The sequence below is a fragment of the Rhea americana genome, unplaced genomic scaffold (assembly GCF_003343005.1).
Source record: "Rhea americana isolate MKP2758 unplaced genomic scaffold, rheAme1 scaffold_8, whole genome shotgun sequence".
NCBI classification, from domain to species: Eukaryota; Metazoa; Chordata; class Aves; order Rheiformes; family Rheidae; genus Rhea; species Rhea americana.
This window is the reverse complement of record NW_028186978.1, coordinates 1,861,327-1,884,688: the sequence shown is the minus strand read 5'-3', so window position 1 is coordinate 1,884,688 and position 23,362 is coordinate 1,861,327. Positions and strand designations below refer to the sequence as shown.

The 23,362-nt window shown below is 38.8% G+C and overlaps 1 protein-coding gene across 1 annotated transcript in view; it reads right to left on the bottom strand.

Annotated features, from left to right (window-relative positions):
- SCFD2 (sec1 family domain containing 2) overlaps positions 1-23,362 on the bottom strand; it is a gene marked incomplete at its 5' end in the record, with an annotated part of 215,343 nt that overhangs the window by 113,907 nt on the left and 78,074 nt on the right. Inside the window, one exon of the mRNA XM_085322831.1 lies at positions 11,160-11,409. Within this exon, the coding sequence (XP_085178957.1) occupies positions 11,160-11,409 (250 nt within the window). The remainder of the gene's footprint in view (positions 1-11,159; positions 11,410-23,362) is intronic.

The following is a 23,362-nucleotide window of genomic DNA, read 5'->3' as shown; positions in this document are numbered from 1 at the left end:
CAGGGGAGCCCTCTGGGCACAGACGTGTTGATATTTGATGATAATCTGGGAAAGAAGTTATCTTCTGCATAGCTCTGGCGAACAGATGGCAGCAGTTATCTGTGCCTATAAACATTCCCTATACATATATATGTATATATATATATGTGTGTATATATATACACACACACACATATATGTGTATACACGCACACAAACATACAGCATCACAAACAAAAGGCTGAAGAGGGAGACTTGAAAAAGCAAGAAGTCTAGGACCTGTACACCGTTGCATTCTTCACATTAAGAGAAGTCTATGCAAGTTAAACACATCATTGTATTGTTTTTCATTAAATAATGTGTCTAATCAGGTATGACTGGCAGTTGCCACCTCTCATCAAACAAGTATTTCCACAGTAACGTTTATTTTAATGAATAAAGTGAGATTTTAAAAGAGAATCAGACATCTGGCTCTAAATTAGCCTAAGTAATGCAGAACGCTTTCTAGAAGTATGTAGGCACAAACACCACTCTCTTATTTACAGAGAACTAACAGAACTGCCTCAATCTCATTCTGCAAACTTACTGCTTTCCTTGCCTGACAAAAGGCTATCCAAGAAAGGAGAAAAAAATCCTCAGGCTACGATCTGTGAACTTTCCCATCTTGACAGACCACAGCCCCAGTGTCTATGAAACAGAGCAAGGGTCACAGCAAAATGTAACCTGACCTGAACTTTAACCACCAGACGTGACATTTATTCAACTATAAAAGTTAAAACTAAACAAGAACAAATAGAAAGGGAATATGAATACTGTCCGTGATGATATAAAATAGGAAAACAACAAGAGACCTACCTAGGTTTATAATAATGGTTTGACCATATATGAAGAGATTTGTGARAAAGTACTCATTTAAATATGGTAGCACTTTTGAACTTCTGCAGCATTTGACAGTGTTTACATGTTACTGAAAACAAAACAGGAATAGCTTTAAAAACAATTCTAAGGAATGGATATAAACTAAAAAGTCATACCATCAGAGTTGACAGTGGACAAAAAGAAATACTTAATTCAGAATATCCTCTTAGGTCTGAACTGATTTTCAGACAGCATCACAATAGTTTGCTCTGTCTCTTAAGCCAAATCTTAGGACTGCTATAAGCAAGAGAAGCACTGTATGTTCTCATAGTGTTTTATACAGAAGCAGGACTTGACCCTTAATTGCAATACATATGAAGCAAATGATCTTGACTATAATCAAAGAGCTCCAGAGCCAAGAAGATCCATGAGCCTTCACAGCTCGAGATGAGGAGGGGAAACTAGGACATGCTGACTAGTGAGCTACATGGCCAAACAATGCACATTTATGCCATAAGCTGCTGAGCTACTTGTTAACTTCTAAGAATTAATTTCAACATAATTTTTATAGTCTTGGTTCTGCTGTTGAGAAGTTAAGAAAAACAAGACATCAGTGGTTTCTCAAAAAATAGGTTAAGATTCACCACTCAAGACATTTCTTTGGTTAAAAACACTGCGATAAAGTACAACCTTATGACTCTATTTTAAGTTTGGGCTTAGCTGCTTCCTGAAATACTGTATTTCAACATACTGCATCTCCATTAACAGCATGTACAAATTACTACCTTGAAATAGGTTGACTGCCCATAATTCAAAGGATGGAATTCACTCCTGATAAAATGTCACTGAAAGCATGAGAGAATGACCACTACCAGTGAGCTGAAGAAAACAACCATAAATAGAACTGAAATTTTTTCCTACTGGCTTCAGCTGAGGCAATGCYGTCTGTACCTGAGTGCTTCCAGTAGAAGCAACTTTAAGGAAGCAGGAGAATAGCATGCAATTATTCAGAATGACCACATGTCATATTCAGCACTCTGCAAGGTATTTGAATTATAAACGAAACTGAAAAGAATTATAATAGGAAACTACTTAGAAACTCTTAYAAGAAGGCACCAAAATGAAACAGAGAGTGAAACTTTACAATCTACAGAATACCTTAACATTTGTGACTGCATGCAGAAGGAAAACAAAACCAGAAAACCTCTTAAGTTTTCTGTTATGTGGGTGGTGACCATGAAAAAGCCTTTTTCCTATTTTTAAATTTTGACAGTTATCTAATACCTCACTGTTTTTGGTTTGCCAGGCTGGGTGTGCTCTGCAAAACAGTAAGAATTTACTCATAATTATAAAATGTGCAAAAACTTGAAGTTTTTGCAAGGAAGTGACTCGTTCAGAAAGAGGAAAATAGGTTTTAACTTTGACACATACTTGTACAAGCACCTTTTTTAAAGTTGCCTGATTTTAAAGTGGCTTCTTTTATCATTTTACACTTAAAGTATACAGACATATTTGATGCGAGGACATCTTCTAAATGTTATTGAATTCGCATGCTGAAAAATAATATGAATCATTAGTGAATATTGCACCATATCAGTTTCCTGTTTCAGTTGGCTGTCTTGCTATGTTGGCAACAATTCAGGGGCCTGCAGGGTTGCAGGCATATGTCTCATGTTAAAAAARRAARRAARRAAAAAAAAAGACTTCATGTTATAAACACTTCAATGAAAATTACTATCCAGTTTGGAGCCAACTGAGACCAGGTGCTGAAGACAAAANAACTGAGACCAGGTGCTGAAGACAAAAAAAAAAAAAAACATATAAAAAAAAAAAAAAAAAAAAAAAAAAAAAAAAAAAAGCCCACTGGGCTTCCACTGGGATTGTCTTCTACCATACAATTTAATGTACATCATGAAATCCAAACAAAATATCCCTGCATGTATAAAAAGCACCTTGATTTTCTCACCTCTCTTACTCACAGTTTTTTAACACTGATTTTTAARATATGCCTGATTTTTTAAGACATGCAAAAAACATACGTATATAAGTTTAGATAAAATTAATCCAGAATACTATTGCAAACATAATTTGCCTCTCCAATAGTTCATTAGAAAATCCTCTCTGTCTCTTGTTTATATAGTAAGTAACATGAATCCAGTGGGAAATGCTCTAGCATTGCAAATGTAGGATCTTCTTGCTTATTTTCAAGGGCAATGCCGGCTCCTGAGCACTGTGTCACRTGGGGCTTGAAGAATCAGTGAGCTCCCTACCAAGAAATAAATCCAGAAATCCACCCAGACAGCACTACTAAGCTTGGAGTCAGCAATGCCTGATACAGGCTTGAGTGTCTACCATTAAAGGTCCATGGATGGACCTTGGAAATGGGAAGAAGCCTTTAGAAAGGTTACAGCAGGAAATTATTGAGATCTTAGAGACCGTAACAGTCCTTGCAAAGTTGACATACTCTACTCCTACAGATTCAGTTGCTAAAGCAGAGCACATCATTTCTTAGCTTCATACTTTATTTCTCCCCATCTTTATAGAGGGATCACAACAATCCTTTCAGATGAATAGTCTTGGTTTATGTAATGTTTTTTTTTTCCCCAATCGCTCTGTTGACATGAAGGAAAGGACTGAAACACTTAAGCAGTGAAAGTATCACAGGGTTAAACTGTATGAGCTCTTGTGTACTTTTTTAACACAGAYGCACAGAAGTTTTTTGGTGTTTTTCTGGTGCTCCTGGCTGGACAAATGTTAGTCAGCCTGCCACAAAGTGAGATTCACCATCTTCTGGGACTTTTGGATCACAAATAATTTCCACTGAATCGYGTCCAAAATGCATCAAGAAACTCACACAGATACCACGAAGACATCTTTATGTTTAGTTTTTACAAACACCCACAAGGCAGAAGGAGAGGTGTTTTAGGCGTCTGTAAAACCAACTGGGACAACTGGAGAAAACCAGCATCCTGAGCAATGATCTCACATTTCAGGCTTACGGACAACATGTATGGGTTTCATTTGGCTGTAGTAATAATCTCTGCACTGTGGCAGAATGCAACTATTTAGCTGTATCAACAGAGACTACATTCTAGCATCTAATGTGAAAAGAACTTATTCTAGCAGTGCCTTATCTCCACGCTACCCTGGGAGGGCTTTGYTGGGCATCTCTTAGCTGCTAGAGGAGACAGAGGGTGAATGAGAGAAAGAGAGGAAGAAACTCTGCCGTAATTTGGGAATGCTTTGCTTTTTATCATCTGGTTGTAGCCACATATGACAAAGTTTTTCTCCCTTTTCATGAATCCATTATGCTGCTAGCACCCCTGAAGTTTCCACAGTCATGCCACACCAACACTTCTAGCTCCTCTCTTTAAATCACAGCAGATTTAAAGCTACATAGACCACACTCAGTGGCATTTCTGGCATTTGCCTTCAGTACAGAGAAGCAATTATACTTGCAAGCTACATGACGGTAGGTTCCTGAAACAACACAGCCTCTAATCATGCACATACAACAGCCTAACCTGGTGGGAAGAGGTCTTCTTCCCAATTTAAACTGGAATGCAAAACTGTCTTGCTAACATTAGGCAGGGAAATGATCCTGTAGTGTCTGGGACTAGAAGAACTAATCAGTGTGTCAGAGAGCAGTGTGTCTGGACATTCAAAATGTTTAGCTGTTTGATGCATTGAGGTATTCCCCCACCCTCTGTAACTCACTCTATGAACTTTTAACATAAACAGTTTAGTTTATAAACCTTAGCTCTGGTGGAAACTGATCCCTATCTACTAAACCTATTTGCAGCCACACTCCCACACATGCCTGGAATCAAGAAGCAATCCTCATACCAGGCTCCTGTACCCCAGACATGCAGGACTGCCCTAAAAGGCCCTAGCACTGATAACATGGTGCTKTTATTTTCAACGCAGACCAGGTGGATGTGGGGTTCCTGAACTGTAGAACTGTAAACAGGCAAAAATGGAAGCTCCTGAGAAGGCCTGGCAGATGGCACAGCCTGTTAAGACTTTTCCAAATTTACAGAATAAAGAACTAATCTTTGAATTTCTTGAATTATATTTTTTTGTAAATTCAGGAGGTATAGTATTTTAAAATTATAACTAGAAACAATTTTGGTGCAATTTTATTTTATTTTGGATAAATATAGACAGCTATATGAAAACATTTCTCATTATAAATATTTCTGCTACATGGAAATCCTGGATTACTCTCCTTATTTGTCTACATGTTGCCATCAGTAAAGTTTTCAGATTTTAAGAACACATGAACAAAAGTCTCTTTTTAATAAAGACTAAATTCTCAATAAGTAGCAAAATAAAAAAGGGATGTAAACATTTTCTTCAAGTCGTTAATTTCTTTATGATCACTTCTGCTAAAATCCATGGATTGACTGGAAATTTAATACTGTACAAGGGAGTGGCAGGACTAGCCTCTCATCCAGCTAATGGTAACTTTACTAACGTTATGCAAAATACTCGATATAKGTTATTACTCTGAGCCTGAAAGCACACAGAACTTGACTCCTGGATTTTATGGTTTCAAACAACAGTAGTTTCATGCTGCTTTCCCAAACTACATGAATGTGAAAAACAAATCCCTAACAAATAACTGAGCTGCATCTCCACTGTGAAAAGAGGAAGRCATCTTGTTTCCTCACACAAGGTGGATGCCATGTTCAGTCAAATCTAAATGGRCTGAATTATAACCTGATCAAAGGAAACACTTTCATACCTACCTTCCTACCCATAAGAGAATCAGGTATGGGAAACTGTTGCTTCAAAATGGCAATGAAGCCAAGAACACAGCAGAACAAAAGGGAGCGTTCCTGTGGACTGCAGGAATTGTCTGTCCCCATCTAGGAATGCAATTATTTACAGCAAACCTTACATGGATTTTAGAGTATTTCATGAGCTAATACATTATCCAAATATATATACACATATATTTTATGATACTCAGGCCATGCTAGGACTAAGGTAACGATACTTAGGCTGCCCATAGAATATTTCCTCCGAAGAATCTTGTACTGAGGACAGTCAGAAACAGACAGTCCCTCTAAGGCCCCGTGTGTCTAATGCAATACGACAAGGACTACACATCCATACACAGAATTTAGAAAAGACAAGAGAAAGTCCAGAAATCCATGAAGGACTAAAAACCATTCAGTTTTGAGATACTGATAAACAGAAATTCCTGAAAAAACAAGGTTCCTGCTACTTCTCTGTTTGAGAAGGTGCAACTCAAGCTACTCATAATTACACTCATGTTTCACACCCCACAAGTTTAGGATCACTGCCCTTATGCACGTTAGCTGGCTTACCCTCTAATCAGACAGTACCTGTGATTGCCCTGTYGGGCTTCAGAGCGTACCAGGAAAGGCTCATCTGTCCTGCAAAGCTCCCACAGAGATTTGTAAACTGAAGAGGGAGAATGAAACAGCTGAAAATATTTTTAATTGTTTTATGGCTCTATTAGTATTACTTTTGCATCATTTTTAATTGTATACAGCTCTGCACAGATGTTTACAAAATGACCTGACCAGATAAGATGACAAGTGAATAGTCTATTTTACAGCTTCTTTCTCTTAATAGCTGCCAAAAAGATCCAAAAAGCCAAAATGCCCCCAAACCCAGCATTCTGTTGAGAAGAACATATTTTTCCATTATGTTTTGTTCTATTCTGTTTCCCCTCCAATTTCCAATGTTCTGCTGGAAATAGTGATGAAGAACACATGTCTGCGGTAAATTACACCCATGAGAAATCCTCGAACTGTTACATTCAGTTTTTTTACCCAAGGCATTAAGAGAGTCTACCACAACATGTATTATTAACTGTTCTATCAAATGCAACATTGCAATATACTTTTATACTATTATGCATGTAAAAAACATACCAGATTTCTTAATCTCATTGGGTGACTAACCTGTTGCATTTTAATTTTAATTAACAGTTACAGGATGCTTTCAGTGCTTCAATAAAATCAGGTGTTACATAAATGTAAAACGCTATTTTTTGGAAAACATATGCTGAAGCAATGATAAGGCTGAAAAGCCTAACACTCCAAAGCCAGAAAATTCCACATGCTTATGCTTCTTTCACAACATAAGCTCATGCAATTGCTGTGTCTTAACGTATTTCACAGGCTGCTGTAATAGTCTAGGCTACATGAGGGAAGTCCAGTGTGTTAAAGCTCTAACATCCCTGAGAAGCGCTTTCTTTTCCACTACTGCAAATACTAATCAGATTTAATTAAGTAACAGACACCTAGACAACAGGATAAGCACCCCTTCTGCACTGATGAGCTGCATCTTTTTGGGGAGGTTGCATTAGATCTGTGATGCAGTCACATTGCTGGAAATTTCCTACAGGCCTATCTATATTCAGGCAAGTATGAGTAAGTTTACATTTAACAATGTAGGAATAAAAGATACTTAATATAAACCTGACAGTTATTTTGACTGATGATTTTACTTCACAACCTTAATAAAGTTGAGAAATAATTTTGCAAGGATTTTGCATCTTATTTCCCCAGTGACTCTAAGGGAACAAAAAAAAAGAAAAAAAAAACATGGATCTGTCAGAGTACACACCTTATACACTTTGCAGAGAAGAGGAGGACAAAAGGTTTAAGCAGCAGTTCAGAGCCACAGCTGAGATTTGGCTTTTAATTTCAGTTTAAATCAATTTAAAATCCCCCAAACCAATCTTAGTACAGTGTTGGATCCAATCTAAAACCAAATCATCAGGCACAAGGTGTATCAGGAAGCAAAACACACAGCCCTCTCTGTTTAGAGAAATCTAATTATTAATACCTGAAAATGCATAAAATATGTTTTCCTCTGTAAGTCCCCAAATGAGTCACAAAAGGCTGACAGTGCCAGTCCATTTCATGGACTGCAAATTGAGACCTCGGAAGARTTACTTGCACAACATCATATAGACAGTCTTCCTTACTCCACTAGCACATATTCACGTTCAAGATTAACTGAAGCTATATTTTTCTAGTCCTCTGTGGTGGTCAGTCCATACAATGAATGAAGCAATGGCTTACAGAAAATACACTATGCAGTCATGAATTGAAGACTGTACTCAATAGTACACACATGAGTCAACTTACGGTTACATGGGAAACTGAAATGCTACCATTTCTCAGCTTTGAAGTGCTTGGCTTTGGAGTCTAAATAGTATTACTTTTTATGGCTTTTTAAAGGCAAAAAATGAATTTTGCTCTCTGTCATTATAACAAAAACTGTCCAATCATTAGCAGTGCTTGAAAGTTGAGCCTGCAGCTATGCTTTCCTTTGAGCTACCTGGTAATAGAAGATTTACTGCAGAATGGATATTGAATATTCAGGAACTCCAGGTTCACATGGTGACCTAAAGACAAGGACTGAGCCAGCAAGCAATATTTTGAATCTGTACAGTATACTGCTGTTTCTTTTTTTCCCCTGACAAGTCCAATTTGACATTCTTCCTATCACTTGCCTTGCTGAAACCCTCATAAATAAGACATCATGAATATTCGGCTTTGTTCWGATCCTGAGAGATTCCAAGAATTACTGAAATTGATTTTGGTCTACTTAACTTCTGTAGCCATTCAAAAGCAAAACAGGTTGGCTTTTGTTTTCGACTTAAAGTAAAATGAGGACAGGACATTGTATTTGGAACACTACCAACCCAGATCCATGGTTACTGTTAATAGCTGAGTTGGGCTGACTTCGTGGAAGCAGGCCAACTTGTACTGCTAAAATGAATAGTCTGTAGTTAATACTACATTCTGCTGTAAGAGGAAGATGTCTCAGCATTATGGCCACTGAATTACTGTAGTAAAAAGGGAAACTGGTGCTGTCGCTCAATTCACCATCTTTCAGCCATGTTATAAAGTAAGAAAGTACTCCTGGAATGCTTTTGAAAGCAGGTGCTCAGCAGGAAGATTCAGGTTTGACTTGCTTTGCCTGTCAATGAGTGAGCAAGGTGCCTAAGATGCAGAGGAGAACAGGATTAAGCACAGACCTAGCATAACACAGGTCAAACAGGAGTCTTTCTAAGGCTGCTGGTGTTTTCCAGTCTTTTCAATTCAACTGTTCACTGAACACAGCAAAGCGCAAATTCAGCAAATTCCATTAATGCTGAGAAAACAATCCATTGGATGAATAAAGGCTTGAAAACTACTGGAGAGTTATTCCTAGAAATTCCTTTTGACAGTTTCCTCCTAAGACAATTCTTATTTTTGGCCACTACAATAAGCTATGCTCAGTAATTTTGCTTTCTTTTATGGACAGGTCAAATGAACTACCACCTCTAAAAGCAAAGAATGCGGCTAAGCCCCCCAAAGCAAGGAGGAATACTACCACACGCTTGTACAAAAAGCACAGATTCAGTTGTGCTAACCACACAAATAAAGAAATGAAAGGTTGCAAGGACACTGGTTTTGTGTTATGCAATTAACTTCACAATGTAATAATGACATTTGATCTAAAGCCCGATGCTTTAACAGATTAAGATACTTCAAAAAAATGCCAACCTGATATTTTCTAAATTTAAATTCCCGAAGTAGCCCATATAAATCATGTGTGTGTGTAAGTATGTGATAAAGTTGCAAGTCCATAGTCCAATGTCCCACGTAATAACAGAGTAAATGCTTATGCATAAGGAGGCAAATGCCGTACTTCAGACACTATGCTTCAAACGGTCAGTTTGCTATGTAAAAAGAGAGAATTAATTTTGTTCCATAAACCGAAGAACCTTTGTACTGAAACATTCATTCACCTGTTCATGCCCACAGAGAAAGAGAGGGAAGACCCAGGTATTTGCTCTTACTCAGAAAACCTATACTCTGGAAATCAAGCATACAAGTACACTGATAAAAAAATAAGCTTTACTGACAGAACTTTGAAATGTAACATAAGGCAATGTAACATAAGCACAATGTATATTTTGCTCTCCATCTGTGCTTGCAACTAGATAGCCTGAGACCACAGAAGCAACAAGGGAAGCTTCTACGCACATAACCATGCAGCTTCTGTTTGGTTCCTAACTACACTTCTAGGAACTTCAAGTCTTCCCACACTTTTCTGAAGAACATCAAATAGAAAGTGACAAAACAGTAATTCAAAACATTGGTTAACATGGGAAAAAAGGCAAAATATGAAAATAGAGTTTTAGAAAAGAGGGTTTGGATGGCACTATGTCCAACAGAGCATACCACTGAGGTCGTGAGGGAAACACCACGCAGCATACAGGATGTGTGCAGCATACTGAGAAACAGCAGARCAGAAGTCTGCAAGAGATATGGAACGCTACCAGGCACATACAGCTATATGCTACAAGCATCACTGCAAGGAGTATCAAAATAAAGGCACAGTACAGGTATGGCTGGACCTACCCATTCTACAGTAAAAGTCTGGTAACAATTGAAACATTTTACATTCAAAGCAACAGCAGGGCAGCCAGAACACACCTGTATTCTGAAGCATGTGTGTCCATAAGGAATAACACCAGAATAAGTACCAGCAGTATTATTCCACTGCCTCTGAGTTTCCTCACTAAGACAAATTCTTGGCAAAGGCTCCTGAAAAAGGAGCTCCCTGAAAGCTCCTGGAGATGTTTTGATTTACATTTGTATGTTCCCTACTCAAAGGTGACCTGTCAGTGACCTGCTCACTATCAGAAAATATCAAGATAACTGACATCAGGAAGTGAGCTCTCTTCCTCCGTTCAGATATGCCACCAGCRTTAATTTTTATAATCATTTTTAACAATTTTCAAATACGTGACAATGGCAGCAAGAGGTTAGGGCTTTCCTGTTTCATGAGCGCTCACCTAAAAAAGGGCTTAGCATGCTATTTTTAAAAGYTAATGTTCGTGTTGTTTCAGCAAAAAGCTCAATGTTAGTTTTAGACACATTTCTTCTTCTATGCCAGACAGGCCAGCTCCTAGCATTCACAAAACAACTGTGGTTCACTGAACATGTTTCCAGGATTAATTTTGACTTCACAAGGACAACTTTGCACTGATCAATGAAAGAAGTCGTTGAAAAGATTACCTTATGAAAACACACAAATTTAGTCAATCTTTAACAAAAAGAACAAATTGTGGAGCTTTCATCAGACTCAGCACTATTCCAGTACAGCCTGTCAGCATTTGGCATATACGAACATCAGACATGGAACAAAAATACAGGAAATCCTTGGGCTTACTCACATACCCTCAGCACCACAGACAGGTCAGGCTTCTTTTATACGCTTCTCCTAGTTTGTGTTTTCACAGTCACCCGATTTCCCACCATACCGAAACAGCATCTTACCCGTTATTTTCTGCAGCAAAGGAGAAGGTTCTGGCTCATCACAAATAGCCTTGACTAGAGCCTTTTTCACTTCTTCTTCAGCTTCATCCAGCTCTTTTCCACCTTTCATTTCTCCAACCACAGAATACATGTATACCAGCAAAACAAGGAAGTCCTCACAGGTGTAATCATCTTGTGTCCTCTCATTATAAGATTTGATCATTGGCAATAACTGTTTCAAGACACTGGGCATTTCCGACTCTCCAATAGTCTGAAAAACAGAAGAAGAGTGTSTCAGATTCACCCTATAGAGCTTATCGGCACTTGCCTGTATTCCTAAGAGCTACTATTTCTGCAACAAAAATAATCTTTTAATCTCAAATAATCTCTTTTGGGTAAAAGGAGAAACCAAAGCAGTTAGGACTTTTCAGTTTGGAGGAGTGAAGACTGAGAGGGGATACGACTTAAGTTTATAAAATGACAGAAGTGAGGAATAYACTGAATATGGAACTACTGTTCACCAAATAACACAATACAAAAACTAACACGGGACCAAATCAACTGGTTCAAAAAGGGATTAAACAAATTCATGGATGACAAGTGTATAAATGAACATTAAAAGTCAGTGATGTGTTGCCCAGCATCCCTAGTTCATTTAATAAACAGTTATTCAATATTTGCATTTTCCCAATTTGTCAGCACATGGTCCCCTACCTATTTGCTGCTCAGAAAATCAATTCATTAGTTACCTGAAGTTTTTTTTCCTTGGCACTCATAATAACAGTATGTTAGCACTTGATAAACTTTAATGATTAGACCTTCTCCATGTACCAGCGAGATGAGAGAACTGGAGCATCAGTCTTGTCTGTGTGGGCAAAATGGTACAAATTTTGGGCCTCCACCTTTATTTTACCATGGGCTTGGTTTTGTACTTGAGCAGAAAGTTCAAAGCCCAGCTCCCACTGGCTTCAGTTGCTATTGCAAGCTCTCAGCACATCTGCAAACCTGACCCTGCGGCTTCAGGTCAGAAACAGAGAGAATTAGAAACAGAGGGAACCACCTGTGAGACACCAAGTTGAAGTGACTGCTGTGGTTTCCCACAGGACCTCTATGACAGCAGTGAGGACAGGATGTATTTCTCCAGGGAGGCATTCACCTGCCTTGCATATGTGGTGACCCTCTCCTCCCTCTGCAGCCTCTGCCTCCTTCACGGCACACGCTCCAGCTTCTGCAACTGATGCAACACGGGCTTTTACACCAAAAAGCCCTCCTTTGCTGCAATTCCTTCCCACAGCACATCCGTGCTGTGGGATGAACACAGCAAAGGTCACACGGAGGGAGGAGAGGTATGTGGCCATGCAACTGAAAGATGATTTATGAGGAGGGGAAGGCTAGTGGAGGAGAGGAGGGGGAAAACAGATTATGCTGGCATTTCCTAGCAGTTGAAACACTAATTGCTTCTTCCAATGTCTATGAGAGGGGAAGGAGCTTTTCTATGGTTGGAGAGAGGAGACTTAAGACAGACATTTCATTAARTGACACGTTGACATCTGTATCGCACTACGCCAGGGCAGGGGTTTAGATACACCACGCAGATCCCTGCTACTCAAGCCAGCAGAGTAACTAACAACGCCAGTGAACTGTCATCCTTGCTGCACAAACACACCTATACAAAAAACTTACAAGCACACTTGTTTTCTGCTGTGAGTTAGTTTGCAACTCATCAGAGAACCTGGATAAGAACTAGCATCAGTGCAAGGCACACAGCTGGAGCACACTGCTTGGAGGAGGAACATCCGGAGGAGAAGCACAACCTTCCTCCACTGGCAGTCGTGAACTGTTGGGTAGACCCAAGAGGTCTTCTGCAACACGCCCCTCAGTACCCCACGCTTTGCCCTGTGATCACCAAATGGCTCCTCCTGAAAATGTGGGCATGAGTTCACAGAGTAAAGCAAAACAACACTGGATATCCTATCATCCAAAGAATCAAGTCTGCAAACACTTCCTCTTYGTTGTCACAACAGTTACTTCAAACAGACTACTCATGGTAATAAGCACCATAGCCAACAATACATCCTTTAAATAGAAGTCTGATAAAAGAAGCAAAGGAAAAGAAATAAGCAGAAGTAGGTTTATACACTAACAAAATGACACAGCTAGGTTTATTGCTGTTTTAAACTGCATTAATTAAGTTCTGCCTTCTTTTGGCAAATGAATAGTTTTTTTAAAACCTAGTCAGGGATTTCAGAGTCTAACTCTGAGCACATGCAAATTCAAAAGTTGTTGTCTCCTAGGGTATTCCTTAGGATASCCCAAGTGTTCCTGATTTTGACTGTATTTTGTTTCAATTGTTCTTTAACAACCATGGATACTCTACCAGGCATCTCATTTTAATTCCTACACATTATGTTACAGATGTATATCCATTACAGATCTCAGAAATAAAGAAAACATGAACTACTCAAGCGCTGAGGAAACTTTTTTCAAGTTGGTGCTATAGAAAACACCACTTTTGCTGACTTTGGGCCGCACCCTCTTCCTGACATGGATATAAGTCATGCCATAGACTCATCTTTCAAAAACTTTAATGCGGTCAGACGTTGTATTTTTTAATTGAATACATACCTTAGAGAGGAATTTTCTAACAACTCATACGCTAAACCTAACAGTAGGTGCAACTTAAGGCTTCAAGTAGTAAATTATAAAGCTACAATAGTCAAAAACATTTGAAAGCCTAAAAGGAACATTTAAAAATCTGGGAGGGCTTGGCAGCACATGTGTGGTTGTGCAGAGAACATTAAATTAGACGTACAGAAAGCCCAGTCTCTATGCTGCCTGGAAAGCACGTCTAACATGTTTGGTGTTGGTCTGGCACATGCTGGCAGCTGGGCCACCCTCATGACAATGCTGTTGTTTCCTAAATTTCAACTGAGCCCTGCCACAGTTCAGTATTACCTGTTTTCTTTTTGAAAAGTGATATATTTGCACACATAAACAAATTCTCATTTGTATGATAAATTTCAGATCCTAAATTCAGATCCTGATCCTAATATGGAAGATGACAAAATTCAAGGAATTTGGATGTATGCAGCTGCTTGGAAGAAGCCACTTACAACAAGAAAAGTCTAGTAAATCTTAAAAAACCAAAATCTGAAGATTGATTTATGCATACAGTTATTCTGGAATAAAKGACAAACTTCAATCTATATCCTATATTAATCTGAATTCACTTCTAAGTACAGACAAACCCTATGTCATATATTATTGAACACCATCTACTGGCACATCATCTATTCCCTCTCTGCCAAACTTTCTGCACTCCCTCCATCTCTAAATAACACATCGCGTGCTCCTGTAACRTAAGATATGATTTCTTGAAAAGGATATGCTTGATTTTTTTACATGCACAAATTATGCAAAGGTATGTAGCACTGAGAATGCATATGCTCATACAAATAGTACATCAACAGCTCCTGCTTGAGGACTTAATACCTCTCAAAGTACATGTGTGTAGCATCTCAGGCAAACTTTCAAACCTGTATGATTAAAAAACTTGGGTCTAAACTTTCAGGATGATTTACTGAAGAAAGGGCAAAAACTCAAAAACTTAAAGCAACAATTGCCACCTCTTATCTTCAAAGTAAAAATGAAAGAAAAATACTATAGAGCTATAATAAACCGTTAACTTTAAAATGCACATAGGGTCTTTTTGGGGTATGAACTTCTTTGGAATGTTTTTTTCTTATCTCTTGGGAAATGGCATTACAGAGCATTTCAAATAGAACTGCCAAGTTTAAGAGGCTATTTTGTACAAACAGGCCAGTTGGATTGGAGCACGCATGAAAAAAGGGACTCAATCTCACTGCAGAGCGCAACTCCACAGGGAGCTGGGAAATTTGCCTCGAACAAAGCCCACTAGCGGATTGTCATTATCTGGCCACCTCTGATGATTTAGGTGCTCCCTGCACCGTGTAACAATCAATCAATTACCCTCACTGAACAACCCTAAAACACAAGTTTTAAAAATGTAACTACCCATGACCCAAATTTCCTGCTGGTTATGTTGGCCTCAGGTTAGCCCCATTTGTCTATCATCAAGGGAGCCAATAAAAATAATAAAAACAGGTCAATTCTGAGCTTTCCAAAGGCTGCATAAAAACATTAACGCTGCTTAAGTCAGAGCCAACTAAGGACCAAGCTCTAACGCCTTCTGCTCAGTTGCACTGTTTAGACATTTTAATGCTATAATCATATATTCTTCAGAATCCAGAGAGAGTCTGTGACAGATTTTTGTTGTTTTCCATACCTTTCCTCCACCCTCTTTACTTATTTATTTTTATAACTTAAGCTGTGTAATAATTTACTGTCCCTAAGGGTAAATGAAGTGACGTCGATTTGCTGATTTTTGCAAAAGGCCTGTGTTTTAGCAGACGGGAGGATAGTGAAGAAAGCACAAAAATAATTTTCCAGTTTCTAACAATGAGCATGATATTGTGCTGCAGAAGTTACATTTAAAATCTGACTTAAAGGAGATACAGGAATGAAGAAGTATAATACACTTTTTGAAAGTTTTGTATTTCTGTGAATTTTTTCAACTCAAGTAATTACTTTGAATAGTAAATAAACCTGTAAGAAYGTAATGCAATACCTATCATTACATGTCTTTTACACAATAGAAAATGGAGTGTGCTGGGGAGGGGGAGAAGAGGAGGGTCAGAGTTGACCTGAATTAACACGTGTCCCTGACAAAATGGAGAAGAGAACCAAGGCATTCTAATCCCTTAACTTCCAACCTACTGTCCTCAACACATCATTAAAAATATTAAAGCAAAAATCAGCTTCAAGCAAGTGGAATTTATTTTCCACTTCCAGAAGGAAGGAAGAGATAATCTTAGAACTACTTCATTATGTGTATAGTCTGGTTGCTTTCAGTTTTCAAGGTAAAACATTTTAAATTCCTTTAGAGGTTGCATGAGTTAAGAGAATTTTTTGGAACGTGAATCACACAGCTTTACAACAGCAAGGAGTTTACTGGAGAAAAACAAAACAAAACAAAACMACCCCCAAACCCAGCTGCAGTTAAAATCAGCAGGAAGATTAGGGGAAATGCAGAAGTCCTTGATTCATATATTGTCCCTCACTCCTGGAACATCCTGTGCAGACATCTACTTTGAGGCTTCACATTGTATCTTTGTAGCATGTATGACAGATACTCATCCACTGCCTGCAGAAGGGACGCTCAGACCATCATTCCACATTCTTACAAGCCCACCTAGACCTCATGTGTATAGCTGAGCTATTTCAGAAAAGCTACTTCTATCAATAACTTAGGTGGGAAAGAGGGTTCATGAGTTGTGGGATAAGCAAAATCCAAACTAACCTTTCCTGTTCTCCCTTCTGCAAGGGAAAAAAATCATGAGAAATGGCCCTCTCCCCATAAATTAAACTCTTCAAAGTAGTTTAGACTTTGGAATATATTTCAAAAGGTGCTAGAGCACATAAGCTTGCAGGACTGGGTGGATTTTATGCAGCTAAGTATCTGATGTGCGCAGCTTTCTAATGTTGCTGTACACAACTAGTGAAGTTTTACCTGTTTTTTTTTTGTTTTCGTTTCGTGATTTTGGCATGCATTCCCACTATGCAGATGCAGACAGACCTGAGTGAATACTCTATCAGGACTTCACCCAGGTGTCAAAAGTGCTGGGAATAGCACCAAATAATCTCACGGGTATGCAAATATGGAGAGCTCTGATGAGCTTAGCAAAGAACAGAGACACTGCCAAGCTAGGGAGGAGTTCATCACCTTCAGTTGCTCAGCTAGCCATAACCCAAATGATGCAGTTTGGTTTTTCACTGTCTTACACAGTTCAACCACTGGAGATTTGGGATGGATTACACATAGCTCCCATATGGGTGAGATGATGTCTGTACTTTCTACTCCAGTTAAAGCAGCCGTTTCATTTTCATAAAATTGCCCACAGGTGATGAGTGATTTTGACAATAAATTGGTAAGTATGATCTTACTGAGCAAATATGTTTTTCAGGATGAAGCTCTAGAAAACATTATAATTATTGACTTAGGTACATTTTTTAAAAAAGAATATATTTTTGTTTTCTTTTTAAATTTTTGTAGGGTATGACTGAAGAATAAGGAAGACAAAACAAAATAGAGAAACTGAAGGCCTTCAGAATGCTACTTTTTCACCATTAYGAAATCTTTCAGTTTGCCAAAGTCAAAACATATACYGTAAAATTATTCAGACAGACTAYTTMAGAGGAGAATTAAATCATTTTGATAACTGAAGTATACAGTTTGTAAACTTTCTTTTAAAGAAAGTGAGTATGGCTATCAGAAAAGTTTTAGTCTCTGTTGCAAACTTAGGTTTACAATGGCAGAAGGCTGACAAAGTCTTATCTTTTAGGCAGAAGGAGATAACTTCAGACTTAGGGGAAAGGAAATGAAGCATCCAGCAAACTCACAGCAGCTTGAAAGGAGAGGTGCAAGATACTATCAGTAATTGGCCACTTCCAGTTAAAAAGTGCAAATCATTAAAAATGAGAAGATGAAATTCTCTTCTGCTGGGGACAAAATCACATTTATGACTTGCTTCTGATAGTGCTAAGAGACCTTGCATCTTCCTCTCTTTAATGTCAGTATCTGTCTGTTCATCTGATAAAYGATACAGATATTCATCAAGAACCTGTATTAAGAGGAAAATAACTGAGAAAAATTACACTACCAGTGAGAGACAGAGGAAACTGTAACAGGATCTCAGGTTTGTCTCCTCTTGAATTACTCTTAATTTCTCTTTGCTGGAATTTCCTCAAGGAGCCAGTTCTATCTTCTCTCCCTTTTTCTGCATTTATCACCCACTCTAAGCAAYGCCCTAGGACCTGTGTTTGCAAATCTTCCAACCTCAGCCATTCTGTGATCCTGTGAAAACTGCAGAGGCAATTTCCAGGCAGCCCTTACAGAAAGTCTTAAAATTTGAACAGAAGCAAAYAGAAAGGAAATAGAAGAAAATCAATAAATTTTTTAAAAAACTATCTCTAACCTTGCTCATGCTGCCGAAGGCACAAATGCACATTCATCCTAAGTGCATCCTCTCGTTTTCTCTCATTCTTCCCTTCTGCCCATCACAACAACCTCTCCTTTTATGTCTGTTGAAGTGTTTCTGTGGCTGTGTGTTAAAACAAATCATTTTACCCAGATCAGTTCTCTGATCTGGTTTACTGCTTGGCCACAGAAATACTCACACTAGCCATGAAGGTCAGGGATGGGACAGCTTCCTTATGCAACAGTGCTGGCTTAATGCCTATATGAACTATGGCTTAAGGTTGCCAAGAGATATAAAAGAAAATAATTATCACCTGCTCTTTGGATGACTTCCTCAATACACTGGCATATTACCAGAGTCTTAATTGGTGTAAATCAGTCAACACTACAGACACCAACAATTCTTTGCCAATTTATACCCGCTGAATATCCATGATGTTAATGCTTACTGCAAAGCAGAKTGACCAGTCAAAGGCAAGAAAAATTAACTTACGACATAAAGCTTTTAGAAAGCACTACATTTGTAAGCTCCCATGGACAGGAGTTTTTTTTAAACATGTCTTGCATAATTCCAAGAACATACCACTAACACTTAACAGCTAATATATGATAACAGTAAAAATATTTGAAACAAGCTGTTTCAGCCCTRTAATTAAAAAAACCCCACAGTTCTTTCAGCCAATAGCACCCGAGCCCACAATCATGACCTAAACAATATGATTCCACCTACATCCTATAGCCAAAGAAGTGTATTCCAGCATTTTTCCTTAATYTAACTTCCAAAGGACATAAAAAGAAATTGTGCTTTGAAAAACATAAATAAAATTTCCTTTTACTGGTTTTCYATCTTTACTGAGCACCACCACTGTCTGAATTGCAATTTTGTTTTCAGTCATCTTGTAACTTCTTCAGTCATTTTTGTTTCTGCTCAGTAGATTCAGTTACCGATTACTATGCCACATAATGTGCTTTAATAAAAATTAAATGCCAAGGAAGAGGCACCTAATGATCACACTAATATCGAAACTTCCACAGTATAGAAAWCATCCCATTTCAGTGAGTTATGCTGTCTGGCAATGTATCATTACATCACAGAGTCCAGTTTTTCCTCTGTCTGTTTGGAAACCTTGCAAGTTTACAGCTATGTTAGGATATTTTAATAGGTTCATGGGCGCTCATCAGCAACAGGATGTTTGAAAAAAAGAAAAATAATATTTAATAAGTCTGGATTTTATTGGGCAAGCTCTGCAAGGATAAGGACAATTTTACTTAAATCACTGCACATCTCACATAAGAGACTCATTGACAAGTTAAAAAGGGAGTGCTTCCAACCCGCTTAGTCAAAAGCTTTCAGTTATGATGGCTTCTACAGACATGCTCAGTATAAACATGAATCAGCACAGCGAAAACCTCTGCCAAAAGAATGAAAAAGGAGTACACGCATACTCAACATAAAAACAGGTATCAGAGAGAAATCTCCGCATGTCAGGATTTTTTTCCGGGAGGGAGGGGAGGGGCAAGGTTTTTTGGGGGGTTGTTTTTATAAGTCTTGGAAGATTGGGAAAAATGCCAGAAGATAGTTGGGGTTCAACACTGAGAAAAGGGCATGGGGGAATAACATGATATTCTAGGAGGTTAAAAACTTGCGTCTGCTTTGGGCAGAACAAAGAAAAAGCTTTCAGTCAGTACAAAATAAATGATAAGAATCCACAGATACAAAAAAAATAAAAGGGATATAAATATAATCCAACCAAATTAGTCRTTCAATAGTGCATGCTATTAGCTGCAGAACAAGGAGACTCTACCCTGAAAAGCAGTTACCRAAAGAGATTTGACAAATAAATGACCATGAATTCCTGCTTAACTAGCTAGGACTCTTCAGTCTGAAAAAGAGATGACTCAGAGGCGATACAAGGGAGGTCTATAAAATCATGAGCGGACTGGAGGAGGCAGGTAGGGACAGATTGCTTACTCTGTCTCAACACAAGACATAAGGCACCATAAATGAAGCTAGAAAGAGCCAGTTTAAAAAGCAAATTAAAGAGAGGTAGTTCTTCATGCAATTTATTGAGCTGGGGAACTCTTTGCCAAAGGTTGGTTGTGATGCTGAAGTTTTACATTGGTTCAGAAGGAAGATGGAAAAACACATGGGGGAGGAGGGAGAGAGGCAAAAAAAAAAATCCATTGAATGTTAGTAAATACACAGAAACCACACCTGGCCCAGATCTCAAAATGGTTGAGTTGGGAGAGTATCATACAGCCTTGTCCTMTTCTCAATCTTCTGTAGACAGCTCCTTTTGAGTATAATTAGAAAAAAGGAAAATGGGTTAGCTGTATCTTTGTTCTGACCCAGAATGGGCATTTTTAGCTCAAAGCTGTAGGAAAAGAACTAATATAACTATAAAATATAATTTAAACAGGGAAGTAGCAAATAGAAGTGGGGGAATGAGTCAACTCCTGTACATGCCCTTGGCAGGCCTAATCCWGACCTGATTCAGTTTCAGTGCCTACATTTCTAAGAAGCTGCTGAAAAAAACTAGAGATGATACCAAAGAGTTACCTAACAATCAAAAGAGTAAATTTTTTAGAGACACAGTTGGCTTACTGAAAAGAATAACAACAATTTCCAGTTGATGTACGCTTCTTCATAGACAGAAGAAGATCCTGAGTACCCAGAGGGCTCTTTAATGCATCTGGTGACTAAAACCACAAACTCTTTAGCACAGTTCATAATAGCACTGAAAAGAATTGGGTACTATGAGAGGGGAAATAATTTACAAATATTAGAAAGGACAAGGTAATCCATACTGGGCATAGCTTTGAGGGCTACCACATACTGGTGAATTTAAAAAAGACACTGCTCAACAGTTAAAATAACTCCCCTTTGTGCCTTTTCCTCTGCATYCTTCTTTTGAGGCCTCTCCATTTTCTATCAGTCCTTTGTTTTTTTTTATGTTCTTTCACTCCTACACTAATCTAATTTCAGGTCTTCCAGAAATTCTTCAGGACTGCAGGGATGCCTCCASACTTTTGGTGATGGAAGTGTCCATGGTGGCCACTGGTACCAGAAATGGAAAAATCAGAAGAACTGGAACAAAAGTAAAATAGGAAAAAAACAAACAAACAAACAAAAAAAACTTTTCCAAAGGGGTGGAAAACTAAAGAGGCTTGGACGCTACACCAGTGCTTAGATTCTTTTGAAAGAAATTTGTTTTGCTGTTGGATTTTTTTTTAATTGCCTATCAAACTTCTTTGAACAAACCCAGGCAATTTCTGCCCCTATATAAACATACTTGCCAAAAATTGTTGGAACTTWCCAACATTTTAGAGACTGAAATTCACAAAAGCCAAGAAACTTGAAAGCCACTTTAAAGGGTCATTTTCCACGAGGTGATCACATGACACGATGCTTTGTGCATTTTACAGATGCAAATTAAAATCAGCCAGCTTTGCAAGATGTCATATTGTCTTTAAAATATTTTATACTTTGGTATGCCGATAGCAAAAGACATGTTTTATAAAACACAAAGCCAAATATATGAACGTGGGAGGCTTGCATGCAGGAAAATGCCCTTGGTCTGCCCACACTCCCGGCTTGAGCCGCAGGAAGGAGACAGAACGGCAACACAGGGACAGGCTAAGGCAAATTATCAGTCTACTGCAGAGCACCGAGGCTGTTAATCAGTACAGCAAACGCTATCACAATAGAATAGTGACATTTCTAGCCCTTATACACAGCTCACCATGCTTTGAACAGGATTCAAGCTTTCAGGGTGATTAAAGGCAGATGTCACAGGCATGCCTCAATACTTTGTCACTTATGAACCCCCTCCAGACAGTTTCTGTGTGCAAGGAATCTTTCATCGGCAGGATATCTTCACTAGAGGATGCCCACTATGGTATAGCTTGCACAAGGAAGAACATTTTCTTTCCCTACTTTCAGTATGAAAAATAACATAACCTTATGTATGCAGCAACGTCTCATTTCTCACAATAGCGTATCAAGTTAAAGCCCTAATTTCCCTGTCCAGTCTTCCACTGCCATTAAAAAGTAATCAGGTTATCGTCTTTCAGAGAACGGCAAATGGCAGAAATAACAGCGATGCTTCGGAATCATCATGCATCTTTTCTCCTGSTAATGTGTGAAAACAGCAGCTACAATAACTACTGATTATATATCAAATTTAAAATAACAACTGAAATACAGGCACAGGTAAAAGAACAATTTTAATTTTTCCCATTATGATAGTGCTATTGTGAAAGTCTTCTGAAATCCCACCCTGCTTTTCCTCTTCGTGGAAATCCTTTTCTAACAGTTCTCTTTAAAAAAAGTTTAACCTCACTAAAMGCGTATCTTGTTTTTTCAGTTAACAGAAATCTCTGATGTCGGCAGTTAAAGGGTGGTGAACAGACTGTACYCCCTGCATGGGGCATGCTTGGGAAGGGGTATGACCTTTTAGCATGCTGGATTTTAGAAAGAATATCTAGCATCTGCTTTGCAGTCACGCCACGCGATTCGGCCCGTGTGCCGCTTCCTCCGCTGACGCGTGGTTGGTCCTCTCATCCTGCAGCACCTGCCATCGCCCTGTCCCTCTCCGTGCGGCGAGGCTGCCCTGSTGGCAGGTTTAAGCTCACCCTTGAGCTGGCTCCTTACTCCACATGGAAGGGCTCAGGGCCATGCTCCCGCCGTCCCCGGCGGCGAGGATGCCCCTCTGGAGGCTCCTCTCCCGTGGCAGCTGCAAGAGCCTTTGGAGGGCCATCCTCATGGCTGGGGATGGCGGGAGAACAGCCCCGTGCCTGCCGCAACTCCTCCCCTGTCCATTTCTCCAACACAAGCTGCAAATAGAAAAACGATCCTGGCTTTCTGCCCCCCCGGGATTTCCCTCCCACGCAGCCCAATGCCTGAGTCAGCATAATTAGCCCGCATGATATCATATTTGTGCAGAGGGAGCTGACTGGAACACAGGACATCTGGTCCCAATATCTAAAAACAGTTAAATCATGTATGTCATTCCAAACATTTAAAGACTTCAGAAGTTTTCRGTTACTTTTATATACATACTCTAGCTGCTTCAGGCAGAAAAGATTTCTTATTTTTAAGTTTGTCTGAAGATCTCAGGAAATACATACTCCACACCATTTTAACTAGAAAAGACATAGACTTAAA